Below are 21,823 nucleotides of genomic sequence, written 5' to 3' on the forward strand. Positions count from 1 at the left end.
GTATCTTTACAGAATTGCTCTTAATCAGTATCATTCTTGTTCGTTTCGCAGTAGAATTGTTATGAATGTATGGTGTCACTCTCATATGCCAAGAAGCAAGAACAAAACAAAGGTCGCTCACGTCTTCTACAGGCAATGTTGCTTTGATGAACGACAGAGTATTTGGCTTATATTGTAGCAAAGAAAGAATGCAGGAAATGGTGCTTTCTGCAACAATTCCAGCGCCAAACCTTATAGTTTAAAAAACGTCTTCCTTCTTTTCTGATCTAGGTACTTTCCCTGCCGCTTTGGAATAGCACAATGTCAAGAACTTCTAGCACTACGACATCTACAAAAATTCTTAACGTTGCACCTACGTTATGAGAACATATGATGAAGACTTCCTATCACCAAATATTGGAATTGGGGGGCTACAATTACTGTTCTATTTTTTTTTTGTAGAACACGAGCAACGCGGAACACATGTTGTGTCATTGTACCGACGAAACCTCAAGAAAGGAATTTCCAGCAGTATTATGAAATTCGCAAGCCCCATGCAGTGAACGACGGTAATAATGTTAATCAACTACATGCTGTTATTAGGGGCTACATCAAGTCCTTCGTTACCTTTCACGCACTAGAACAAATACGCGTCTATTGATTACCTGAGGTTTGCAAACCTATATTGCAACATAAAAATGCTTCTTACTGCAAACTGTAGTCATGTGTCATCAATATTTCGCAATGTACGAAGTCTGAGCCCGGGCTTTGGATTGATAACATTCGGTCATATCACGTTCAGTGCGTGCCGAGTGTCCAAGTCAGTAAAAGCAGATGCCACGAAAGAAGCTTCACCACGAATGCACTCCCCGTCAGCTTTAGTTTCACGTCGTGTGGCTGGAGAGTGCATTGCCAAAACGCGCATGAGCAATACTGCGGCGCCCACTACTGCTCAGCCCCACAAGGAGAGACACCCCGCGTTATGCTGCGTCCTTTGAAAGTAGCACTGAAAGTGAGTCATCGATCACAAAGCCCGTGGAGCGTTATAATAAATTATCAGGTGCAACGCTCCACGTTCCATGTCCTAGCGCGCGGGGACGAAAATATGTGTAAGCGAGTAGGCGTCCGCGCTGACACGGAAGCGCACCCGTTGCTTCTTTTTTTTTTCGTTTCGCAGTGCTATCACTGAATCTTAGAGCAAACTATAGACCATCTTTGTCATCAGTCCATCGCCGAACGCGGGTCTCGTACGCAGGCACTCATAAAAGCGACAGCAGTGGCCTGCTGGTGTCAGAGGCGGCTCTTGGAAGAGTCATAGTTGTCGGTGTCTGTCCCGTTGTCGGCTCTCTTGTGCGGCATCATGACCACCTCGACGGGCGCAGCGTTGCCGGATGGCGGCTGCTGATGCGACGTCTTGGAGCGCTGCGAGGACCGAGCTATCTGCTTGGTGCTGCCCATGAATAGCATCTTCTCCAAGTTACCGACGGGTGCCTCGATGGCCAGGAACAGTAGGAAGGCGCACATGTACGTCATCATGAAGGCGAACAGGAAGTCCTGGAACTGCGCGACGGGAGGAGCGTACAGAGTCGTTTGAGACAATGTCACAGAATAGACAAATATTACTTGAATGGTGCTCGAAATATACGTAATCAGAACCCCCCCCCCCCCCCCCCCCAAAAATAAATAAAAACAAAAAAAAAAAAAAAAAAACAACAACGTCCGCTTCATGCGTGTGAAAGTAAGCAAGCTGCGGGGAGCTTGTCCTTATCGCGGGCACTAGGTCGTCCCATTGGTTTTGCGAGGTCTTACTTCAATCCACGTTGAATAGTGTTGAGCCAAATACAGTTCGCTCCTACTTCACAAATGGGAGTTCATGTCATAAGTATATGGGTGGCACAGCTCTACAGCGCTGCCACAATCCTTGAGAGCATATGAGCACGATGCACTCTGGATGGCGCTAGCTGCAGTAATCGATGCCTTATATAGACTCGAAAATGCTCACAGAACCCAAAGAGGAAACTGAAGCGTGAACCCGAGTATGCAGCACAGCATTTTTCTGCTCTTTGTTGCTTGCGAACGTCGCTACCTCAATCCTTCATAGGAACAACGCACTCGCGCGCTATATGTACGGGCTGTGGTTAGCACGTGAAATGTAACAGCAGACTTAAGTGAGTTGACAATTGATAGTAAGCTTGCAAAAGCTCGTTACCAACGTGATATAGGCAAAAAACAGGTACAACGAACAAGGCCCACATATGCCGTAGCTGTTTCTTTGCCAACGTATCCGCTCGTGAACAACGCGCTTTCCCAATGTTACTACATTGATAATACATGTAACAACAAAGGCCCACAGCTTGCATATACGCACCATTGAGGTATGCGAGTAGTGAATGCGCTCTCTGGTGACCAGGCTCCTACTGAGGATGACCACGGTCTGCATAAGAAATGCGCAGAACGAGAGCCTGCTGAGTGGCACGAAAGCCGCCCAGCTCAAGAAACGGTTCACCAGGCCGCCGCGGCCAGTCGCGCAGGCAAACGTCATCCAGGCCAGGCTCAGGGACCAGGCAGTGCGGTGTGTGGCTGCGTACAGAAGCGCGTCGGCCGTGTCGTAGGCGGCGCCCTTGTACCATCGGAATGGACCGAAGATCACCACGGCGGCTATCACGCCCGACAGCACCCACATGGCTGCCTGCATCAACTGTCACAGGAAGAGGCATGCGCCATTTTGTTAATGCGCGGCTGCTGACGGCTTGTGTCAAATGGGCGCTTCACTCTGTGCAATGCTTCTACAGCAAGCGGCACGACAGAGAATAAAATAACAGAACGAAACTTGCACTTTCATCCTCTGAATTCGTGTCTTTGATGGTAAAAACGCGAAGAGGCCCGGCAATGGACACATCTATAAAACGTACCATGTTCTCTGCCATCCAAACAATCTGAACCACGGCCATGGAAGCACCATCATCGGTATTAGTTACCCGCTTTAGCACACAATGGCTGCAAGAATGACAGAAAATGGTCGCTTTAGGTCATTAGTAACACAAATTACCCGATCCGCCGCGTATTGTCTACTCAGGGGTCGTTTTCGTGGGTGCTGGCGTTATATGGCCGTTGAATGAAGGGTATAGTGACAGCTGAATGACCCTTGCGCAGAACAATAACGTCCCAGACGGGCGCGCCGCTGCAGACAACTTGCAACGGCAGATGAGTTGTTGGCCAGTCACAGGGACTGCGAAAGTTCACTTGCATGACGGAAAAAGAAAATAGGAGGAATTCCTCGATATGTCTTCCCAATAGCGAATGCGGAAGTGCGAACTAGGCTCTGAGGCTCCACTGAAAGCTTGATGTTTTCCTGCAGCGCACAAATGTGCCCGTCGCCCTCAGGCATCGATTCAGGGTTTTTTCCTCTCTGTCGCATCAGACTTAGTGTAAGGGTAAATGACTCGACTAAATTTATTGAGGCTGTAGTCGCATACGCTGGGTTCAGCAAAAGTTCATAGGTAAATGAACTTACCAGATTGATTTTCATAGCTCCGAATGCGAGCACAGCGTAGCCCGTGGCGACGCCGACGCAGAAGGCCCCGGCGTGGGCGAACGGCTTGAAGTACACCTGGTTACCAGCATCTATCGTCTTGCTGCGATGGATCGAAAACACGTGAATGACGCTCGTCCTTATTCATCCTGTTCCTGAGTGAAGCTGAGCGTGGTACAAGGAACAAAGCAAACTCTTAGTGCAAGCTTAATTGGCGTAACTGTATAGTACGTGTTGGTTACATGTACTATGTAGTTACGCAACCCGAATATTGCATAATATTTGCTCAATAGCTAAAATCAGTACTGAGTGACTGCTCATATAAAGCCCTTGAACTTTGAAGTTTCCGCACCATTCGCCGTGACGTCACATGTTTTGATGGCGCCTACTAGGGACTACGTAGTTCCTAATTGGTAAAAATGAAGTACATTGATGATTGTTCTCTGAGGGGGCCATGGACTTAACATACCAAGTTTGGGGTAATTTCGTTGAGCCAATGGCGCAAAAATACGATAAATACACATTGAAATCCGTGACGTAACGCGGGGAGATTTCGGCGCGAAATTTAAAAATGAAACTTTGAACTTGATTCTCTCCTCTATTAGTAAACCTATGATGGCGAAATTAACGACATTAGAGTTCTCAGAGTACAATTTTTCTGTCTAAAGCGATTCATTGTTTCTCTTTAGTGTCTCTTTAAGTGATGTAATTAATTTCACTGGGTTGAGCAATGTTCATTGTCGTTGTAGACGCAGTAAAGTGGGCTACCCTTGTAAATGTAGCTGCTGGAAACTTCGATAAGTCGGGACCTATAGACCTTCGTTTAGGTTGTGGAGTATGCGGGCTTTATGCCCATCTTCAGAACACCTGGTTGCTTTAACGTACTTTCCTTCCTATTTCGAAGAATACTTGCAAAGAAGTTGGATTACAGTCTTGTTTTTCTATTTTTAAGCCACTAGGGCAGCCGATTACTCGTACCACGCTTGCACGGAGTGCTTGTTGTCAAACTGACAGAGTTATTGCTTCATCAGGTACTACGTACAGACCTTGTCACTGTTTTCAAACATAGGCCCCGGCAGGCTACCGGTTTTGCCTGCTCTTATAGCCCGTTAAATTTAGCAAGCAAAGAAGACAAGGATAAGTAGGAAAACCACGTTAGAAGTTTCTTGAAATGCCGACTGGTAAGCTGAGTTTAACATTCACTACATCAAGCCTGTTGTGTTTCGGAGCCTTTCAGTTCGGTGCAAGCCGCAGGGCTATTTTGACTGCGCTACTCAAATCCATTGAAGCATCCGGAAGGTTACGCTGCTAGAGAGAGAGAGAGAGAAAGAGCAGAGGAAGGCAGGGAGGTTAACCAGAAGTTTGTATCCGGTATGCTACCCTGCACTGGGGTTGGGGAATAGGGGGTTGAAAGCGAAATTTATTTACGCTGCTAGTGCGTGCGCGTGTATTATACCCTTGCAAAATTGAAAAACTTCGGGGGGGGGGGGGTGACCTCCCCCCCCCCCCCTTTTGGCTGCGCCACTGGACGCCATAATTGCAATAGTTCAGCACTTTTCAACATCCTACTTTTTGGCTATTCGGGAGCTTTCAACAATCACCCGTACTTGCATAGTTCATCGGTTAATAGAGTATAAAGGCCACAAATGAGCGTGAAACTACAGCTTGCCCGAAAGTTGTAGCTATGTGGGACATTGAGCGTGTATATCGAAAGATTGACGCGAGACTCACTTGATGTTAGTGTCGATGTAGATAGCGGTAGGTCCGTAGTCGTAGAGACGAGTTTGTATCGCGACTACTGCAGAAGTGACGAGCACGACAAGGGCGAGCACACCGAAGCCAACCTTTTTGTACCTGAAATGACGCAAGAGAGAAGGGCAGGGCCAGTCAATTTGCAGATCGTTGCTGTTTCGTTCCGTAACAGCGCGACCGTAGACACACGAGCTAGAATTTACAGCCACGACCAAACGAGATGTAGCAGCTAATACGCTTGATTTTTATCTCGTAACTACCACATAATCTGAAAGCGAGCGACAATGAAGCACAGTGTGTGAATTGCCACGCTCGCTTCTTGATTCGTTTTGATGTATTCGGGTTTGACCCGCAAGGACGGTTAGCAACGCTCGACGCTGACCGCGCCGCAGTGTTCGAGAAACTTCGCGATTGTAGTAGATCATTTTGTTAAGATTGCGCACATGACGCGAATAGTCAAGATTATTCCAGAGCTTGCACGACCGCCAGTGATAACGCTAGAAAGTTCGATGCATGATGTATAAAAGACGGCTCGCCCCAGCGATCATCAGTTTTTCGACGGCCGAGGCTCTGTTCGCCGCTATCAGTGTACGCTGTGTATCAGTGTATTGCTGTAGTTTGACTTTCAGTTTCCCGGCCACAATTTCGGCCAAATAAAGAGTTTCATCTCGGACACACTGACTGCTGCCTTCGTCGACGTCACGACCACGTGACAGTATTATGGCCAATGGTTCAACAGTGAGCTCATGCGCCTCACTCCCAACGAAAGACTCTGCATTCATTCCAAGCAGAAGCTGACACCAATAACATTTATGTGTTACCATACAGAAGAACTCTTAGTCATTGGAAGGGATTATCGGAAGAGGGAAACTGTGGTAACTATGTCACAAGCTTCTATGCACCTAAACCACAGTGTTAACTGGAGGTATTTCTGGTCGAACCTTGAAGTTCCACAATAACAGCTTGTTTCTGAAACGCAGAATAAAAAAAAAAAAATCTTCATCAAGCGGGATGTCCACCCTGCAAACAAGCATAAAATTTGGTTACTAAATTGTGCCGTACGCCTCGTATTCCTTACTTCTGTGCTACTCTTCCCTTCAGGTCTATCTAAAATTTCATATCACCGTACGGTATTGAAACATGATTAGGAATACTTTTCGAATGAAGATATGAACTCTTATAACATCCAATATGTGCGCTTATCATTGACGTTTACTGACTCTCTAGGACAATGATATTTCATAAAAAGCTGACTAAAGCAGTCCGGCATGGCCTTGCGCTAAGCAAGTGGGGAGAGTGTTGATAACAGTATTTCGCCGTAGCAAAAATCAGCACGGAAACGGCTGATCGCAGGCTCATCCGAACATGTGTTGAATTTAGCAGATCTTTCACACAGCCAAAGGGAATTTTATTTGCTTATAATTCGAAACAATGCTTTTGTAAGTTCAGAAATATTTTCACGGGTAGAAATGGAGCTAACAAGTCTAGAAGTTCGCAAGGGCATATAAATAAAAAAACAGACGACAGTGGAAACAAAAACTAAGCGGGGAAATTGAAATGTCATACCTGATCATTAACATGGGAATTACCCAAAGGGAAGCGTAGATTTGCCAATCGACGCTGATGTACCACAGGTGACCCAGACACTGAGGCAAAAAAAAAAAAAAAGAACGTGTGTTAAAATCGTCACGTGTGGAGGTCAGTATATAAAGATCAGAAATTCATCGTGGGGAGGGTTTCCAGAAAACGCACTGACAAGGACACGTGAATAAAAGAACTTGAAGAAAAGCCAGCAAATTCACGGGACGCGACAAAGAAGCAAACACACGCAACGCTGGAAAGGAAGTTCGTTTGGCTGGCAACCCTCCTCACAATGTGCAGCCAACTAGCTTCGGCAAGCACTATTCTCTAGCTATTGATTTTCATGCAGATTGTGGCGGATATTCGTGCTTATTAAAAGAGAATTTGCGTTTGTCACTTCTCTAGAGTGATAAGATTATCCAGTTGCCGTTGAGAGCTTTGGACCTGGATGAGCCTGAGTACCTCTGCTTCCAAAATTGGTAGTTGGACGTAGTATATTTTCCACTGGAAAAGCCTTTTCGCTTGGTGACTTGTTCAAGCGGCATCGCCGTCATTAAAAACACCCACCTCTAGCAGGACACATTGAAAGTCGCCTAAAAGCGATCGCTACATAGTCCAAGGCGCCATATGCTAATATACGATGGCGACCACTTTTTAGACAGATTTGCATAAATGTGTAATAGATATTCCCGGGTATAGACTCCTATTTTATGTTTGAAGTTTACTTCCAACACTTGACGAGTTGAAGGCTTTTTTTTTTTTTCAAGAAAACTGCAAACATGCAGCTTGACGAGCGTGGTCAGTAGGCCGCCAGCAGTGAGTTCATTGCTATCTGCGCATATAGAGCCAAACTACAAATAAGTAAGGCTGCTTAAAGGGCCCCTCACCAGCCTTTGACAATGCAAAAAAAAAAAAACAAAAAAAAAAACGAGCGCGTTATTCTCTCCTGGCGTTTCTCGTCTTTCTGGCGCACTTCGTCACGCAACGACTGCGGACCCGAAGGTCGCGGGATCGAATCCCGGCCGCGGCGGCTGCATTTTCGATGTAGGCGAAAATGTTTGAGGCCCGTGTACTTAGATTTAGGTGCACGTTAAAGAACCCCAGGTGGTCGAAATTTTCGGAGCCCTCCACTACGGCGTCCCTCATAATCATATCGTGGTTTTGGGACGTTAAACCCCAGATATTATTATTATTATTACTTCGTGGCGCGAGAACGGTGATTTACGTGACGTTATTACGGCACATACTCTCGATTGGTCCATATGCGCGAAATATCAGTTGTGAATTGTCTCCTACACTGCTTTGCCGTGAAGCCGCCCACCCGCTCTTTCTTGTCTCGCATGACTATCGTGCGCGATCAACTGATTTCACTTCATATTGTGTATTTTCGACTGCGCATTCGAAGGTAATAGCGTGTAGCCGACAAGCGCGAAATCCTGATAGGCTCAACGCTTAGGGCTGACATGGTACACGTGCTTTTAAGAAATAAGTGGCGAGGGGTAGGTATGGCCTGTAGTAAGGGTAGCGAAGGCGAGTAAGAAACCACTCCCTCGTATTTGAACGCGGGGTGGTTACGGGCCCTTTAAAGGATATTTGCAGATTGTTTCTTGCTAGCTTTAGGGACACTGCGTTGCATCCGTAGAACTGTACTGAGATAGCGATTCGCATCTTTGCCCTCTTTAACTCGGTCACCTTGACGCAGACGCAGCCTGTTAGTCGGAACAGATTTTGCGTCTTGTTTAGCGTGTGCACACCTTGAAACGCTTTTACTCCAGGAATATACATAAGTAGGCGACCTGCACTTGACTTTCGTGCACCGCAGTTCTGAGCCACGAGTAGGCGGCTTTTATCTCGTTATAAAAATAGTGAGGTGAAAAAAATTGCTCGAAAGAACAGATGACTGTTTTACCTTAGCACATGGAGTTAATGATTACAAGGGAATGTGATCAGGAACGAATTTGCGATGGCGATAAAAAAAAAGAACAAAACAAAGCAAAACTGTATCAGAATCGAGCAGAACACGATGTGTGAACTTGTTATTATTATTATTATTATTATTATTATTATTATTATTATTATTATTATTATTATTATTATTATTATTATTATTATTATTATTATTATCATCATTCGATGCGCAGGGCGTACTGCGGATATGAAAACTCGTTTTGGGTGCGAAACTTCACCGCATGGCAGTTTGAAACAGATCGTCGGGCCAAATTTTTCAGTTATGCGAGCAGGTATGCCCTCGTACTTTGTCATTTTGGTTTGCGTGAAGGAGAACTGGCCTTTTTCATGGAATCGCGCTGCAAACGAGGGTGTCTTGCGGCACACACACCATATCGAAGAAAGGAACCCAGTTGTTGATGTGGAGTAGCACGCGCCACCAGTTCTTTTCGCATTGACCGAACAGGATGTCCTTGTACTCGGAGAATAGCGGGCCCGTGAGGAACAGAGGCAACAGAAGCCACACTCCCACCAGGAACATCACCGGTGCTGTGATCCTGTTGACGAGTGAAGACCAACAGGTTCAGAGTGAAGGTGGCGGAGTGAATGTATGTACATACATGAAATGAATGAAAAAAACAGAACTGTTTAATAGAATTCAGTACGCGTACCTACGGTATAGGCGCTGAAAACAATACCCTCGCTGTAGAGTTGGAAACAACCAAAATCTCTAGAAGTGAATACCGTTAGTTTATAGCTGTTGCACAACGCGGACACCCGAATGCGGGTCCGAATCGCGCAATGCGGACCCGAATTATCTGAAAAAAAAGCACATAAAAGCCGTTTCCTGAAGGCTGACCGCCTTCCTTATTATGTCCTGTAACAAGACTGGCTAGCACTCACGCTGCTACGAATAGAAAGAGAGAGAGAGAGAGAAACAGAGTTGTTGGCTCTGAGTTCTCTCAGGCAGCCTTGCTCCCGAGCAGTGATCGAGCGGAATGCTGCTCGGCTTCAGTGATCCGAATATGCGCATTGATCATTACGTGTCTGACAGTTCCGGTGAAAGTATGTAAAAAAAAAAAAAAAGATGCAGTTGCTTGTTGTTTTATAAAAAAATACACGTTTCAAATATGCTTTCACTGTGTCATCGTTACCCGTTTGAGCCACCTTTCTCCAATTGAAGGTCTTCGCTTATATAAATTTTGGAATGGTCTACAGGAGGCCTCATGGAAGACGGCCGATGTCCATACCTGATGTATCGTCGGAGCAGCAACAAAACGATAGGAACGGCCAGGGTCCCTTTGTAATCCTTGAGGTACTTTATCACGTTGTATGCTACAAGAAATCCGCTGTGAGGCAGAAATAAAGAAAGAGAAAAAAAAGTGAGAAAGAGGGTTTATACCAAACGGGGTAGAGGGGCATCACAATGACTAAGCACACTTGCCAGCGGTGCGCATTGAGCAGGCGGCGCGAAGGAGCGTTCAAGGCAGTGCACCTCATATCGCGTGTTCCGTGCCCACCGCTGGGTGCAAGCGTTGATAGAGAATTTCCATCACCTTATAAAAAGGAATGTCTGTATGCAGGGGTAGGCGTTTGCGATCATGAGGAACGCGGCCTGGCTGTGGTACTTGATTATGTTGAGTGAGTCAGCTGCAAGAAACAAAACCAAATGCCAATTACAAGTCAAATAAAAATGTCGGCCTTGCGAATCTTTGTCCCAGATACACTGTCTGGCCTGCTGTCAAGGTTGCATAATTGTTGCTTTCAACACAACCGAGATCTATATAATGCCCATTAATATTGACATTAAGGAGACATCATGCCTTCACATTTTACCCTGCACTTGGTTTGCAAGTTTCTCGACATCTTCCTGCATTTTTTGTCCATGCTCTTAAGGTGCAGGTACATTTGTACACGCTAGCCGCACATTTATTTTATATTCTTAAGCCTTTCTTCAAAACCAATTTTGCTACGAGCTTCTCTCACTTCAGGAGCCCATCCGCTGTCAACCTGCACAACCTAATTCGTTGTCTTTCGCTGGGACCACAATGCCAGTCGACACAATACCTCTGACAGAACTTTTAAGGGCAGTACCGAGCACCAATGACGTCGCCAATGCAACGCGGTGGGTCGTCTCCTGAGGTGTTCTCATTTTGCCTTTTCTAACCCCTTCAGCGACGGTGTGTACAATTGTATACATCAACTACGGACGCGAGTCACGCACCGCTTGTTTATTCAAATGGCTTGAAACGCAGTGTGCACATTTGTGCAGGCTTCCCAAGTGGACAACTAGTGGTCATTTAACTTCTTTGTGCTGCGTATTGCTGCAAAGGATCGCTTTGCTGGAGACACTACCATGTTCGACGATCGTTCGACGTGCCGCGTACCAGGACCGACGTCAAGAGTATTATTTTCCTCTGCTCGAAACGAATACAACCAAAAAACAAACTGCACAAGCATTTTGGTCCTAATATTTGATTCTTTTTATGCAATAGATGAAGCTGACTGACTGCAGAATTATTAGATATGTAATTACACGCTAATTAACATTAATTACTGAAATTCACACAAAACAACACATTCCTTCATTTTCTTTCTTGGAATGTAATATTGAGTGCCTTGGAAATATGCTATGCGAATTTGACGCATTTGCAGGCATCATAATTCGCGCGTGAAGAGGCTAAACGCTTACAAATTTTTAGTTGACGGCCTTTTCATAGGTTAAAAATATTTTTTGGAGCACTTTCATCTCTTTTGAGAATGCCATGCACCTATGCGTGCACTTGTGCATGTAATTTTTTGTTGCACTGTAGGATCGCTCGCCACCCTTTTCTTCTCCCGATACTCGTTCCCGGTACGCTTCAAAGCGCAGATTTCCTTGTCTGTATACAGAGTTACTGTACGGTAATAATCCAGGTACTTCACTGCAAGGCAGGCTCACCCAGCGAGGTCACACTGACAAGGAAGTAGGTGTGTCCCAAAATGACCCACGATGAGCTCCAAAACCGCATGCCGTGAATGAAGCGCAGCTTCATGCTGTCCGATTCGTTGGCCGCTTCTGTCGTGAGCAGCATGTTAGTATTCGCCACAACTGAGAAAGCCGTCAGGACCTTGGTCAGCGGCTCTGCAAGAACGCAACAACGGAATGTAGTCAGAGATATAGATAAAAAGGACAGAGAAAACAATGTTTTTTTGTTTACTAATTTACAACTGTCATGATGTCATGAACCCGTAGCTCAGGGAGGGCACTGTGCGAGCACCAAAGGCATCGTGGCTGTTATCTCGAGCTCATATACCGACGACACTCTAGGAGGCCTGAATGAAGCGAGGCGCTCAGCATGACAGCAACACCCTTACTTCGATTCTAATGCTGTAGCAAGAATACGAATACCCGAGGCGCGTTCTTGTCGGTGCCGTCCTGGTATTGAGGGCGCATTCGTGGCTGCGCGTATCTGTAGATCTCCTGAGACGCGCAATGCTTTTGTTTGCACCCTCACGCTTTGCTCCGTCGACTCGGCAGCAGTGCCACCAGCAGCGTTCTGCGTTCCGCTTCTGGCATGACCGTTGCTTCTATAGAAGCAAGGCATGTTGTTAGGCTAGTCGGTTCATGGTTTCAAAAAGGTTTTAAACTGCGAGATGTAGACAGGACGAAAACAGGAACACACACACACACACACACACACACACACACACACACACACACACACACACACACACACACACACACACACACACACACACACACACACACACACACACACACACACACACACACACACGCGCATGCACGCACGCACGCACGCACACACACACACACACACGCACGCACGCACGCACACGCACACACACACACACACATCTGCGCTTGTGTGTGTGTATGTGTTCCCGTTTTCGTCCTGTCTTCATCGCGCAGTTTAAAACCCTTTTGAAGCTTCTAGAAGCACTACAGTCTCTCTTAAACTTCTCTTTCTTCAGCATCTAGCGCACACACAAGACGAGGACCGAGTGAAAACCGACGAAGACAGGCGCTACTTCCAGCAAATTTAGTTTCAAAGCGTCAAACTCATATATATCGGGTTGATGAAAAGTCTGCGCAGCAGTGTTTCTCACATTTTACATCAGATACGATAACAGTGCAAAATAAAGGCCGGCTAAAAAATATAAGATTAAAAGATGATTTGCGCTGCCCTTTTCGTCGAGTTGTACACGGCTTGTGATTAAGATTATTTATTTCTTTTTTCGTTAAATCAATCGATGGTGCACTTACCCACATGTCCCACAATTTAGCGATATTCGCCGCTTCTATTATTTATCGTGTCATTTGCTTGACGTTCCTTGCTACGACGTAGTATTGCGAGTACTGGGGCTTGCGCCCGCAGTTTCTGTAGTGGAGGCTAAGATGGCCCGCATCGCCGTTTCGCACATTGTTGGCGCGCTCCCGCAACATGTCATTCATACATTGACCTGTCTGGCCGATGTACTTTTTCCCGCACGTTAACGTATATTATCCGTTCCGCTCAGACAAACAGATACATCACGGTATGGTAAGCATACAGCAGACAAATGCGCCGCAAAAGGAGAGGGAAGTGCGCAGTGATATCAAGCATCGAGTTAAATCTATGTTATCATTTCACTGGGCTCCGATAAACACTGACTTTTTTTTTGTCGGTATAGTATCATGCAGCATCGAAGCGCTTGACGCGTTACTCATTGAGCGAGCGTTGTAGAATGCCTTAACAAGGCTTTGTTTCTCGTGCTCAGCAGCAGTTGTCTCACGTGCCCCGTCGCGCCATGTCGCTTCCGCGTATTATTGGAACGCTGTTCGAGGAGCTCGAGCGTAACGTGGAACCGTGCTATCGCTTTCTGTGCATCGCGTTGGGGCTGAACTGTTTTGATTTTTTAAAGCATGCCAGCGATGATATACTAACATGTCCTCTTAGAGCTGAGTCATATAGCATTCGTAAAGGTCAATCTGAATTACCACCATTTTCCGATTTTCGCCCGCCGTTGTGACTCAGTGGTTATGGCGCTATGCTTCTATTCGAGAACACGTATTTGATTATGGCTTAGGCTTAGAAAATTTATTAATAATGGATGCGTGAAAATCAAGCAAATTTAACTAATGTTCCCCACAGATAAAACAAATAGTGTGGGAACTGCGCGCTCGAAATTAAAGATTATTTCAGTAGTTAACCGTATAGGTAACTGATTGGATACTTTTTTTTTAGAGCTTGCGTTGCCAAATTGGCTGGTCACGCTACTCGCGTTTCTAGCTATGTAACTGGCTTTCATCGCTTGCGGTTATTAATAGCGATACCGCCCCACATCAGACGAGCCTCAGCAGCCGCTTCGCAAGTAGTAATAAACTTGCGTGCTATATGTGAATAATGCGTACAAGACTACAGCCATTGTATTAACAGAATTTTTTCTACAACATAGACCACATATAAACTCAACGACCATCGTATTGCTGCTCCACCCTCCCCTCGAACCTTGATCTGTGTGGACTCTGAGTATACCTAAATGAAAGCGCGAGGTCCTCCTCAGTGGCGTACGCAGGATTTTTCGGGGGGGTGGGGGGGCACCTCCTTGATCCGACATTGGGTCCGGGCGGATAAGTGGGGTCGAGTGTCATTTTGTGCTCTGTATTCCATGGGGGAAAAAAATTCGGGGGGGGGGGGGGGGGGATGGACCCGGTGTGCCCCCCCCCCCTGGATACGCCCCTGGTCCTCCTTATCTAAAGGTTGTAGTGCTGGCTCATGGGACTTAACTGACCGCGAACCAGTGCTCAAATATTGCCCTAATTGATTCGATATTCGAATCTAATGGTCACTATCCTGGAATGCGAATATCTATTCGAATACATTCGAATACCTCAACTCAGCAACTTGTGCGCGATTGAGAGTAAAATTACAGCAGAATCGGGATCAATTTCTTCTCGCCAGTCATGGCATAGACAGTTACGTGCGTACTGGAACGTGCTGCGCCGCTCAAGGAGCCAGACATTTTCGGCCAGGCTACTAATTCCCCGACTAGTTCTTACCTAAAATGAGATTAAACTTTTTATTTCCTTATAACATCTCCTGCGTGCTTTTCGCAAGGAACGCTTCATAACGTGCGATGTTCTGGCAGAAACTTGCTAACCTTACACATATATGACGATCAGAAGGTATTTTAATATTAATTGTGACGCCAGCCAGCTCATTTTTCGAGAACTATTAAAAAAGAAGTCAATATTTCGTTCGACTCAATTCACTTCTGGCACCATATTCGTTGTATATCTGACTCAGTCTCGCAAATTACCGTTCTCGATCCCCAAATTCTCAGCTTGGCAGCTCTCAGAATTCTCTCTTGTGCGGGCATAGTTGCTGGCTATAGCGGTATTTTGTGTTCTAGAATGCATTGCTTCGGCTGTACGAATTTATGAAAAATGTTTCATGTCCTCGCGAACGTATGCAAGGAGCGTTAAGATTTTTTAAACAAATCCTACGCGGGCACAGATTTCCTCTAAACTTACCTGGAAGAACCTTCTTTTTCTCCTCTGGCAGGTAGTAGCGAGCAACGTCGTAAGCAGTGCCGAGTAGTAGAATAAGAGAGAGAACACCGAGGAATATTCTGTGAGAAGAAAACAAGAGAAATAGCGCTGTTTTTACACACATTTAGAAAGGGGCTGACGTTGTACTGTCTAGCGGCTTCGATCACGTCTGCGGCGATTGCTTGCATTACGGTAAGTCGGAGTAGCTTGAAAAAAAAAAAAAAAAACGCTCGTGCACTCTGCATTGGGTGCACGTACATTATATTGGTTAAAGTTAACCACGAGTCCCCCACTATGGCGCTATTCATAAGTCTATCATGCTTTTGGCACAAGAAACGCCTAAATTTATTTGAACTAAATAATACGGCAGTTGAAAATAAGGCATTTGAAAACCTGTTTATGCAATTCATCGTTACTTACTTTGATTAACTTTCGTTGCTTATTATGGGCTCGTGTGTGTAACAATACACACAGGCTCGTACTCACGTGCACATGCACTTGCGCACGCACACGTATGCACTGCGTGAAGCACTATCCAAGTGATCAGCCGAGCTGACCAGGACTCCGACTAGCAAGAAACGATACCCACGGGCTATAGTACTTCACTCAGCACTGAAAATTACAGACCTGAGCGATGCTCCGAGTGAAGGACACTGAAATTTCGTCAACTTGTGGCTGTAAAGGACAGCTTGATTTTCGCGGACTTTTGTGGGCCATTCGAGTACATTTACTGCTTGCAGGCAAAATGACAGCAGATGTATACGCCAGGTTATATATATATATATATATATATATATATATATATATATATATATATATATGACGCCCTATTGATAGCTTGCACGTGACGTCGTAGACGCAGCGTCTTAACGTACTGGTACTCCGAAATGGCAACCTTGATGACGTCAAGACAGCATAATACTACTGCGGTTAACCTGTTTCAGTGTGATAACGACGCGGCCGGGACGTTATTGGCCTCTGTGCTTGAATAACGGGAGAACCTGCATGTGGTGTTCTGATAACATTACAGTGGCATCGCAAACTTCGTGCACCACCATGCTGGCACACAAACATAGATGTTTCAGTGGTGCTGTTTGAAATGGCGCCTGCGCAGCTAGATGTCCTCGTAAGATTGCCATTGCGCTCTTCGACAAAGGGGTGCAGAGAGAGATGCACCTAGCGTGCATTTTATTTGTGCGTTGGTTTCTCATATTCACCCTTCCTGAAAAGACAAAGTTTCTCAGACCGTTCGTTGACGAATGGCCCACTACTTTCTACAAAGGCGGTATGTGGAACGTTATCGAGATACGCTTTCACGAACGCGGGATGGCCACAATCCAAACACACGCGACCCCAAATGACAGGAACGAAAGGCGATCGAGGCACGTCGTGTACGCGCCGCCAAATGCGCGCCCGCGCTCCACACCCACCGACATGCTTACTCAGAGCATTGTGTGTTTGACGACTTGATCACGAATGAAAGTAAAAGTGGCCTTTGTCTCGAAACGGGCGTGCGACCGACCAAATATGCGACGCTGCGACGTCTCCAGATGGCCGCCCGTTCTTGATATGTGGCTTTGGTGTTCTTTCAGCAATGTCCTTTGTGGCACAGAGCTTCGGCTCGACCCGTCTCTGCATAGTTTATGTGGGCTGCGCATGTAAACAATGCGTCCCCATTGCTTCAGCATCTGAGGGAGAAGTCGCGTGCCTCTTACGTCTATTTATTCCGCGCAGTATGATTGGAGTGGCGCGTATTTGATTTTAATCCCCTCCGTCTTTCCTATTAGCTGCTAGTACTGAAACTTAATCATTGGCTAGCAAACGTTGGCCTGTAAATCGGTTAAATATTAGGGGTGTTGTATGAAACTATCGCGACAGTTGACAGTACAGGTGGAATCTACGACGTGGTAGGCAAATCTACGTTTGTTGCATTTAGTCCCGAAGAGTCACTCGCTTTTCTTTCATGGCACTCAATAAAATCAGACGCTAATCATATGAGACAACGGACTTTTGAGAGAGAGAGAAAGAGGGAGAAAAGCTGTCCTTACCGAACGTGGTAGCGTGAGTGCACTTAAGGTAATTGTGCTTATATGTTCGTTATGTAGTCCAGCTCTAGTTTCCCAACGCGGCAAATACTGTGACACATTCATCGGGTTTTGACTTCGCCCATTCACATAAACAAAGTTGCCAGCATATAGACAAACAGGAACTTAAACTGCTAATAAAACGCTTAAGTAAAGCAGCTGAGGTAACCAAAATGAACCTCTCACCGAATCCTTCTATTTCTTAGAAGCTGCTCAATTTAGCACGGACGCATGCGCTATTACGAGCTATTCAAACCAGTATGTACCAAAGTTTTGGAACTCGATGACTGAGACAAAAAAGTCAGCGGTACAAACAGTAATAGTGCACAACGTTTACGGTCGTTATTACTTTGCGAAAAAGCTGTGTTACACAAATTATGCGGTGAGCTAATGACCCAAATCTTGACGCCGCTTTCGTACTTTCAGAAAGAAACCGGAGTGGAGCCAGAAAGAAATTGCGTTCAATGTACCGTACAAGGTCCGTCGACCTGAGGGCAGTTAGCCGTGAACCGTGCATCGGCAGCAGGACCGGAACAAAAGGAAAAACACATGCAATTAGGAGGGCGTAACTCCCGCAAGTGTACAAGGTGCAATTTTCTCGCCGTTTCCGCTTGAGTGGGTGTTTTCACGTGTTTGCTGTTGTGTGCCTTGTCCAACTGTGCTAAACAAAGCGCATTTCTGCTGGCGGAGTTTTCAGCCGTTGCTCACTTTCGGGAATGTCAGTTGAGCAAACATGCGCAAAGATACAGACACAATCGCATGCAGTACAGTGCGGGCAAGGTTTGAAGCAGTCTGTCATGTCAGCGGGCGCGCTTAGCGAAGGTAACCGCACAGCCAGCTCATATAAGCCAAGTATTAGGCCGCCTGGAGAACACAAGTTAGCTATCATAGGTTACTGTGCGCACGAAGATAACGGGAACTGCAGGCGGCGGACTGAGAGTATAGTGCGCACATGCTCGGTTCACAAGGCGCTGTTGAGAGGAAAGCTTGTAGTTACGAATTGCATTTCAGCAGCTTTATCTATAAAAGCTAAGTACTCTGCTACGGCGGTGTAGTTATTACAGTCTTAAGCAAATATGTAATTAGCCATTGGCTCAGATTAAAGGTTGTGATGACGTCTAGTGGAGGATGTTCTCGCGAACGTGATGTATGCATCGACTCTCGAGGACGAGGTGGATGAATGGTGGAGTGCAGGACGATCATTGAACCGATTCGGCATCTTGCGGGGAGCACAGGTAACCACAAGCGCCAATAAGTGCCAGCAATAAGCACCCTAAGAACGACGCAAGAATCATCGGCCCACCTAACGCGTAGCCAGCGCTGCCGTCGATAAATCTGCCACCAGAGCCGCAGCATCGTTCGCTGAAGGCTACTTCGGGAACGAGTAGGGGGCGACAGCCAAGATAAAGAAGTAGTAGCCATGGTAAAAACCCTCGTGAATACCATTCGAGTACTCCTAAATAATATTCAGACTCTGGCTGCTCGTAGTGCACTTCAAGTATTGGATGCTCTAAATCCGGTGCTGTCAAGTCTGGAGAAGCACCATGGCTCCTCCTCTGAAGCCCTTCCGTAAAGAAGTGAAAGAGGCGTCAGTTTTCCAGTGTAAGGCCCGAGGCCTTAAACCCCGCATTTCGGATATTCGGCCATTTGTGTTTAAGAATCAGTTTCCGATTATCGCCATTTGTGAGCCACGCCTTCAAAATGCGATACGATTATCTCAATACGAAGCTTTCAACTCTGCTACCTGAAACAACAGCAGTAAAGTCATCGTTTATATCAGGTGCGAACTCACGTATATTGAGCATCCAGTACCACCTGATGACAGCAACCAATACGTGTGCCTGACTGTTAAGTAATAACCTCACTTTCATACTAGTAGGTGTATATATTTCACCTTCAGGTCGCTTTGACACTGCAAGGTTAAGCGCTATTATATCAGCAACACCTAGACCGTGGATTATTACAGGCAATTTCAACGCTCATCACCCACTATGGGGAAGCCAGAAGACAGATCGTCGGGGACGACATGTACCCTCTTTTGCGTCTGACCATTAACTATACTGTTTAAACGACGGCAGTCCTACGTTTTTACGGGGTCTGACATATAGCAGCTGTCTCGACCTAACTTTTGTGTCACGTAGCCTAAGTGCCAATGTACAGTGGTTCGCGGACAACGAAACCCATGGAAGTGGCCACATCCCCACCTATATAAAGGTCAAGGGCCTTAGCAAGTCGCAGATCACCGTCTCTTCGCGCATCGACTGGTCAAAATACAGGTCATCCACAGGGAAGCGGTGCAAGGAAAATCAAGAAGGTTCTCTTGAAAGCTTGGAAGGTATCAGACGCTACATATAATTTTACACTTTCATCACAGTTTTGTGAATACGAAGTGGAATTGGAGCGGCTCCGAGCAATCCGTCGTCGTGCCGAACGACGATATAGGCACACTAAGTCCGTCTATGACTTGAGGGAGGCGAGGCGTCTGCAAAAGAAGACCCAGCGTCGAATCAACGCATTCCAGTTGCTACGATGGAAATCATTATGCGAATCGATTTATCTCCACAAGCCTCTATCGCAAATATGGAGAATTATCCGCGGTCTACGAACATTGCCACAACAGCATCGGCCTTTCAAATGCCTCGCGCTCCACCAAAGTCGACGCGAAATTGATGTAGCAGAAGACTTCTGCGCCAGGGTCACCAGTAAGGAGTCAGGGTTCACCCTGGATAACCTAGGAAACACGCCGATGTCCAGAGATTCCCGGATGGACAACCTGCTCTCTGCAGAGGAGCTTCAGGCAGCTTTGGCAGCATGCAAGCGTTCGTCATCTCCTGGACCTGATGGTGTCACCTACATGGCCCTTTGTAACCTTGAACAAGCAGCTTGGCGCGCCCTCCTAGCTGTATACAACGACTCGTGGTGTAACACATTGGTTCCTTCTTCGTGGAAGTCCAGCCGCCTCGTCCCCCTGCTCAAACCATGCAGGTAAATCTCCTCTGGACTTGGCCTCCTATCGCCCCATTGATCTTGTCAGCTGTTTTGGAAAGGTGATGGAGAAGGTCATACTGACTCGCCTAGAGTGGTACCTGGAACATAACGAGATATACCCTGATGCCATGACCGGCTTTCGGCGTCGACGGTCTTCTATAGATAATGTTATTGACCTTGTCACATCTGTACAGCAACAAAAAAGCCTAAAGAGATTATCTGCGGCAATGTTCTTCCATGTGAAAGGCGCATATGACAATGTATTGCATGAAGCCATCCTGGACGCCTTGGGCAACATTGGAAGAGTGGGTGGGCGTGTCTATCAATGGATTTACAGCTATTTGAAGGACAGAAACTTGTTTGTTCAGACAGAAGATGGTACAACAACGCAACATTGTACTTGTCGCGGCGTACCTCAAGGTGGAGTCCTGAGCCCCATACTCTTTAACCTTGCTCTCATCGGTCTTGTTGACGTCCTTCCGCGGTCGGTGCATCTGTCAATATACGCAGACAACATCTGCATCTGGGCGTCAGGGGTCCCGCGTCTACACGTACGAGCCAGGCTTCAGCGAGCGGCTACATTGACGTCAAACTACCTCCAAGGACGGGAACTGGAGCTGTCGTCGGAGAAATGCTCACTGGTTGCGCTTACGCGCGAGGTAATGACCCCATGCGCCATTAAAATCAATGGGCGCACTATCAGCTATGAGAAGACCCACCGTTTGCTGGGAGTAATAATACATCGTGACTTGTCCTGGAGCCCCCACATCGCCTATATGAAAAAGAAACTCGCCATGATCACCCGCGTCCTAAGGTTTCTTGCGGGAAAATCGTGGGGTGCATCTGTACGTGCGATGCTTCAACTGTATACTGTACTTTTCCCCATCTTCGTGCGCAACAGCTTACCTGTGCTGGGCAGGACCCGAAGAACAAACGTACGCGTCCTCCAGTCCATTCAAGCTCAAGCATTGAGAATATGCCTTGAGCTTCCGAGATGCCCGTCCTCAGCAGCGACTGTCGTGATCGCTCGTAATCACCCAGTCACAACATACATTCGTGTTGATGCTTTAAGAACACACGTAAGACAGGCCGCCCGAATTCCATCACACCACCTCGCCTCACTTCCAACTTCTAGGCCACACTCTGCGTTCAGCGCCATTATTTCTTGATTCCCGCGAACTTCACTGTGGTGTCTATATCCGCTGGAAGCCCTGACAGCCATTCCCAGAATACAAAAGAAAATGAGTCGTCATATTTGGCCCCACGCTATGGTTCCTGCATGAAAAACACAGTGGGCGCCTTCACATTTACATGGGCGGTTCAGTTTCCTCTGCAAGCTCAGCAGGGGCAGTGGTCATACCCGAGAAATCCGTCACAATAAAATTCAAGACATCGCATTTAACATCATCGACTGCTGCAGAACTC

At 46.5% G+C, this 21,823-nt stretch overlaps 1 protein-coding gene across 1 annotated transcript in view; it reads right to left on the bottom strand.

Annotated features, from left to right (window-relative positions):
- Positions 1-903: 903 nt before the first annotated feature.
- The window catches only part of LOC119401269 (nose resistant to fluoxetine protein 6-like), a 67,276-nt gene continuing 46,356 nt past the window's right edge, over positions 904-21,823 (bottom strand). Inside the window, exons 4-13 of the mRNA XM_037667963.2 lie at positions 15,309-15,406; positions 11,733-11,915; positions 10,348-10,441; positions 10,042-10,140; positions 9,183-9,348; positions 6,830-6,909; positions 5,243-5,365; positions 3,494-3,614; positions 2,348-2,677; positions 904-1,539 (exon numbers count right to left, since the gene is read on the bottom strand). Coding sequence (XP_037523891.1) covers positions 1,270-1,539; positions 2,348-2,677; positions 3,494-3,614; positions 5,243-5,365; positions 6,830-6,909; positions 9,183-9,348; positions 10,042-10,140; positions 10,348-10,441; positions 11,733-11,915; positions 15,309-15,406 — 1,564 coding nt within the window. The 3' untranslated portion in view covers positions 904-1,269. The remainder of the gene's footprint in view (positions 1,540-2,347; positions 2,678-3,493; positions 3,615-5,242; positions 5,366-6,829; positions 6,910-9,182; positions 9,349-10,041; positions 10,141-10,347; positions 10,442-11,732; positions 11,916-15,308; positions 15,407-21,823) is intronic.

This window comes from Rhipicephalus sanguineus, chromosome 1 (assembly GCF_013339695.2).
Source record: "Rhipicephalus sanguineus isolate Rsan-2018 chromosome 1, BIME_Rsan_1.4, whole genome shotgun sequence".
Classification (NCBI taxonomy): Eukaryota; Metazoa; Arthropoda; class Arachnida; order Ixodida; family Ixodidae; genus Rhipicephalus; species Rhipicephalus sanguineus.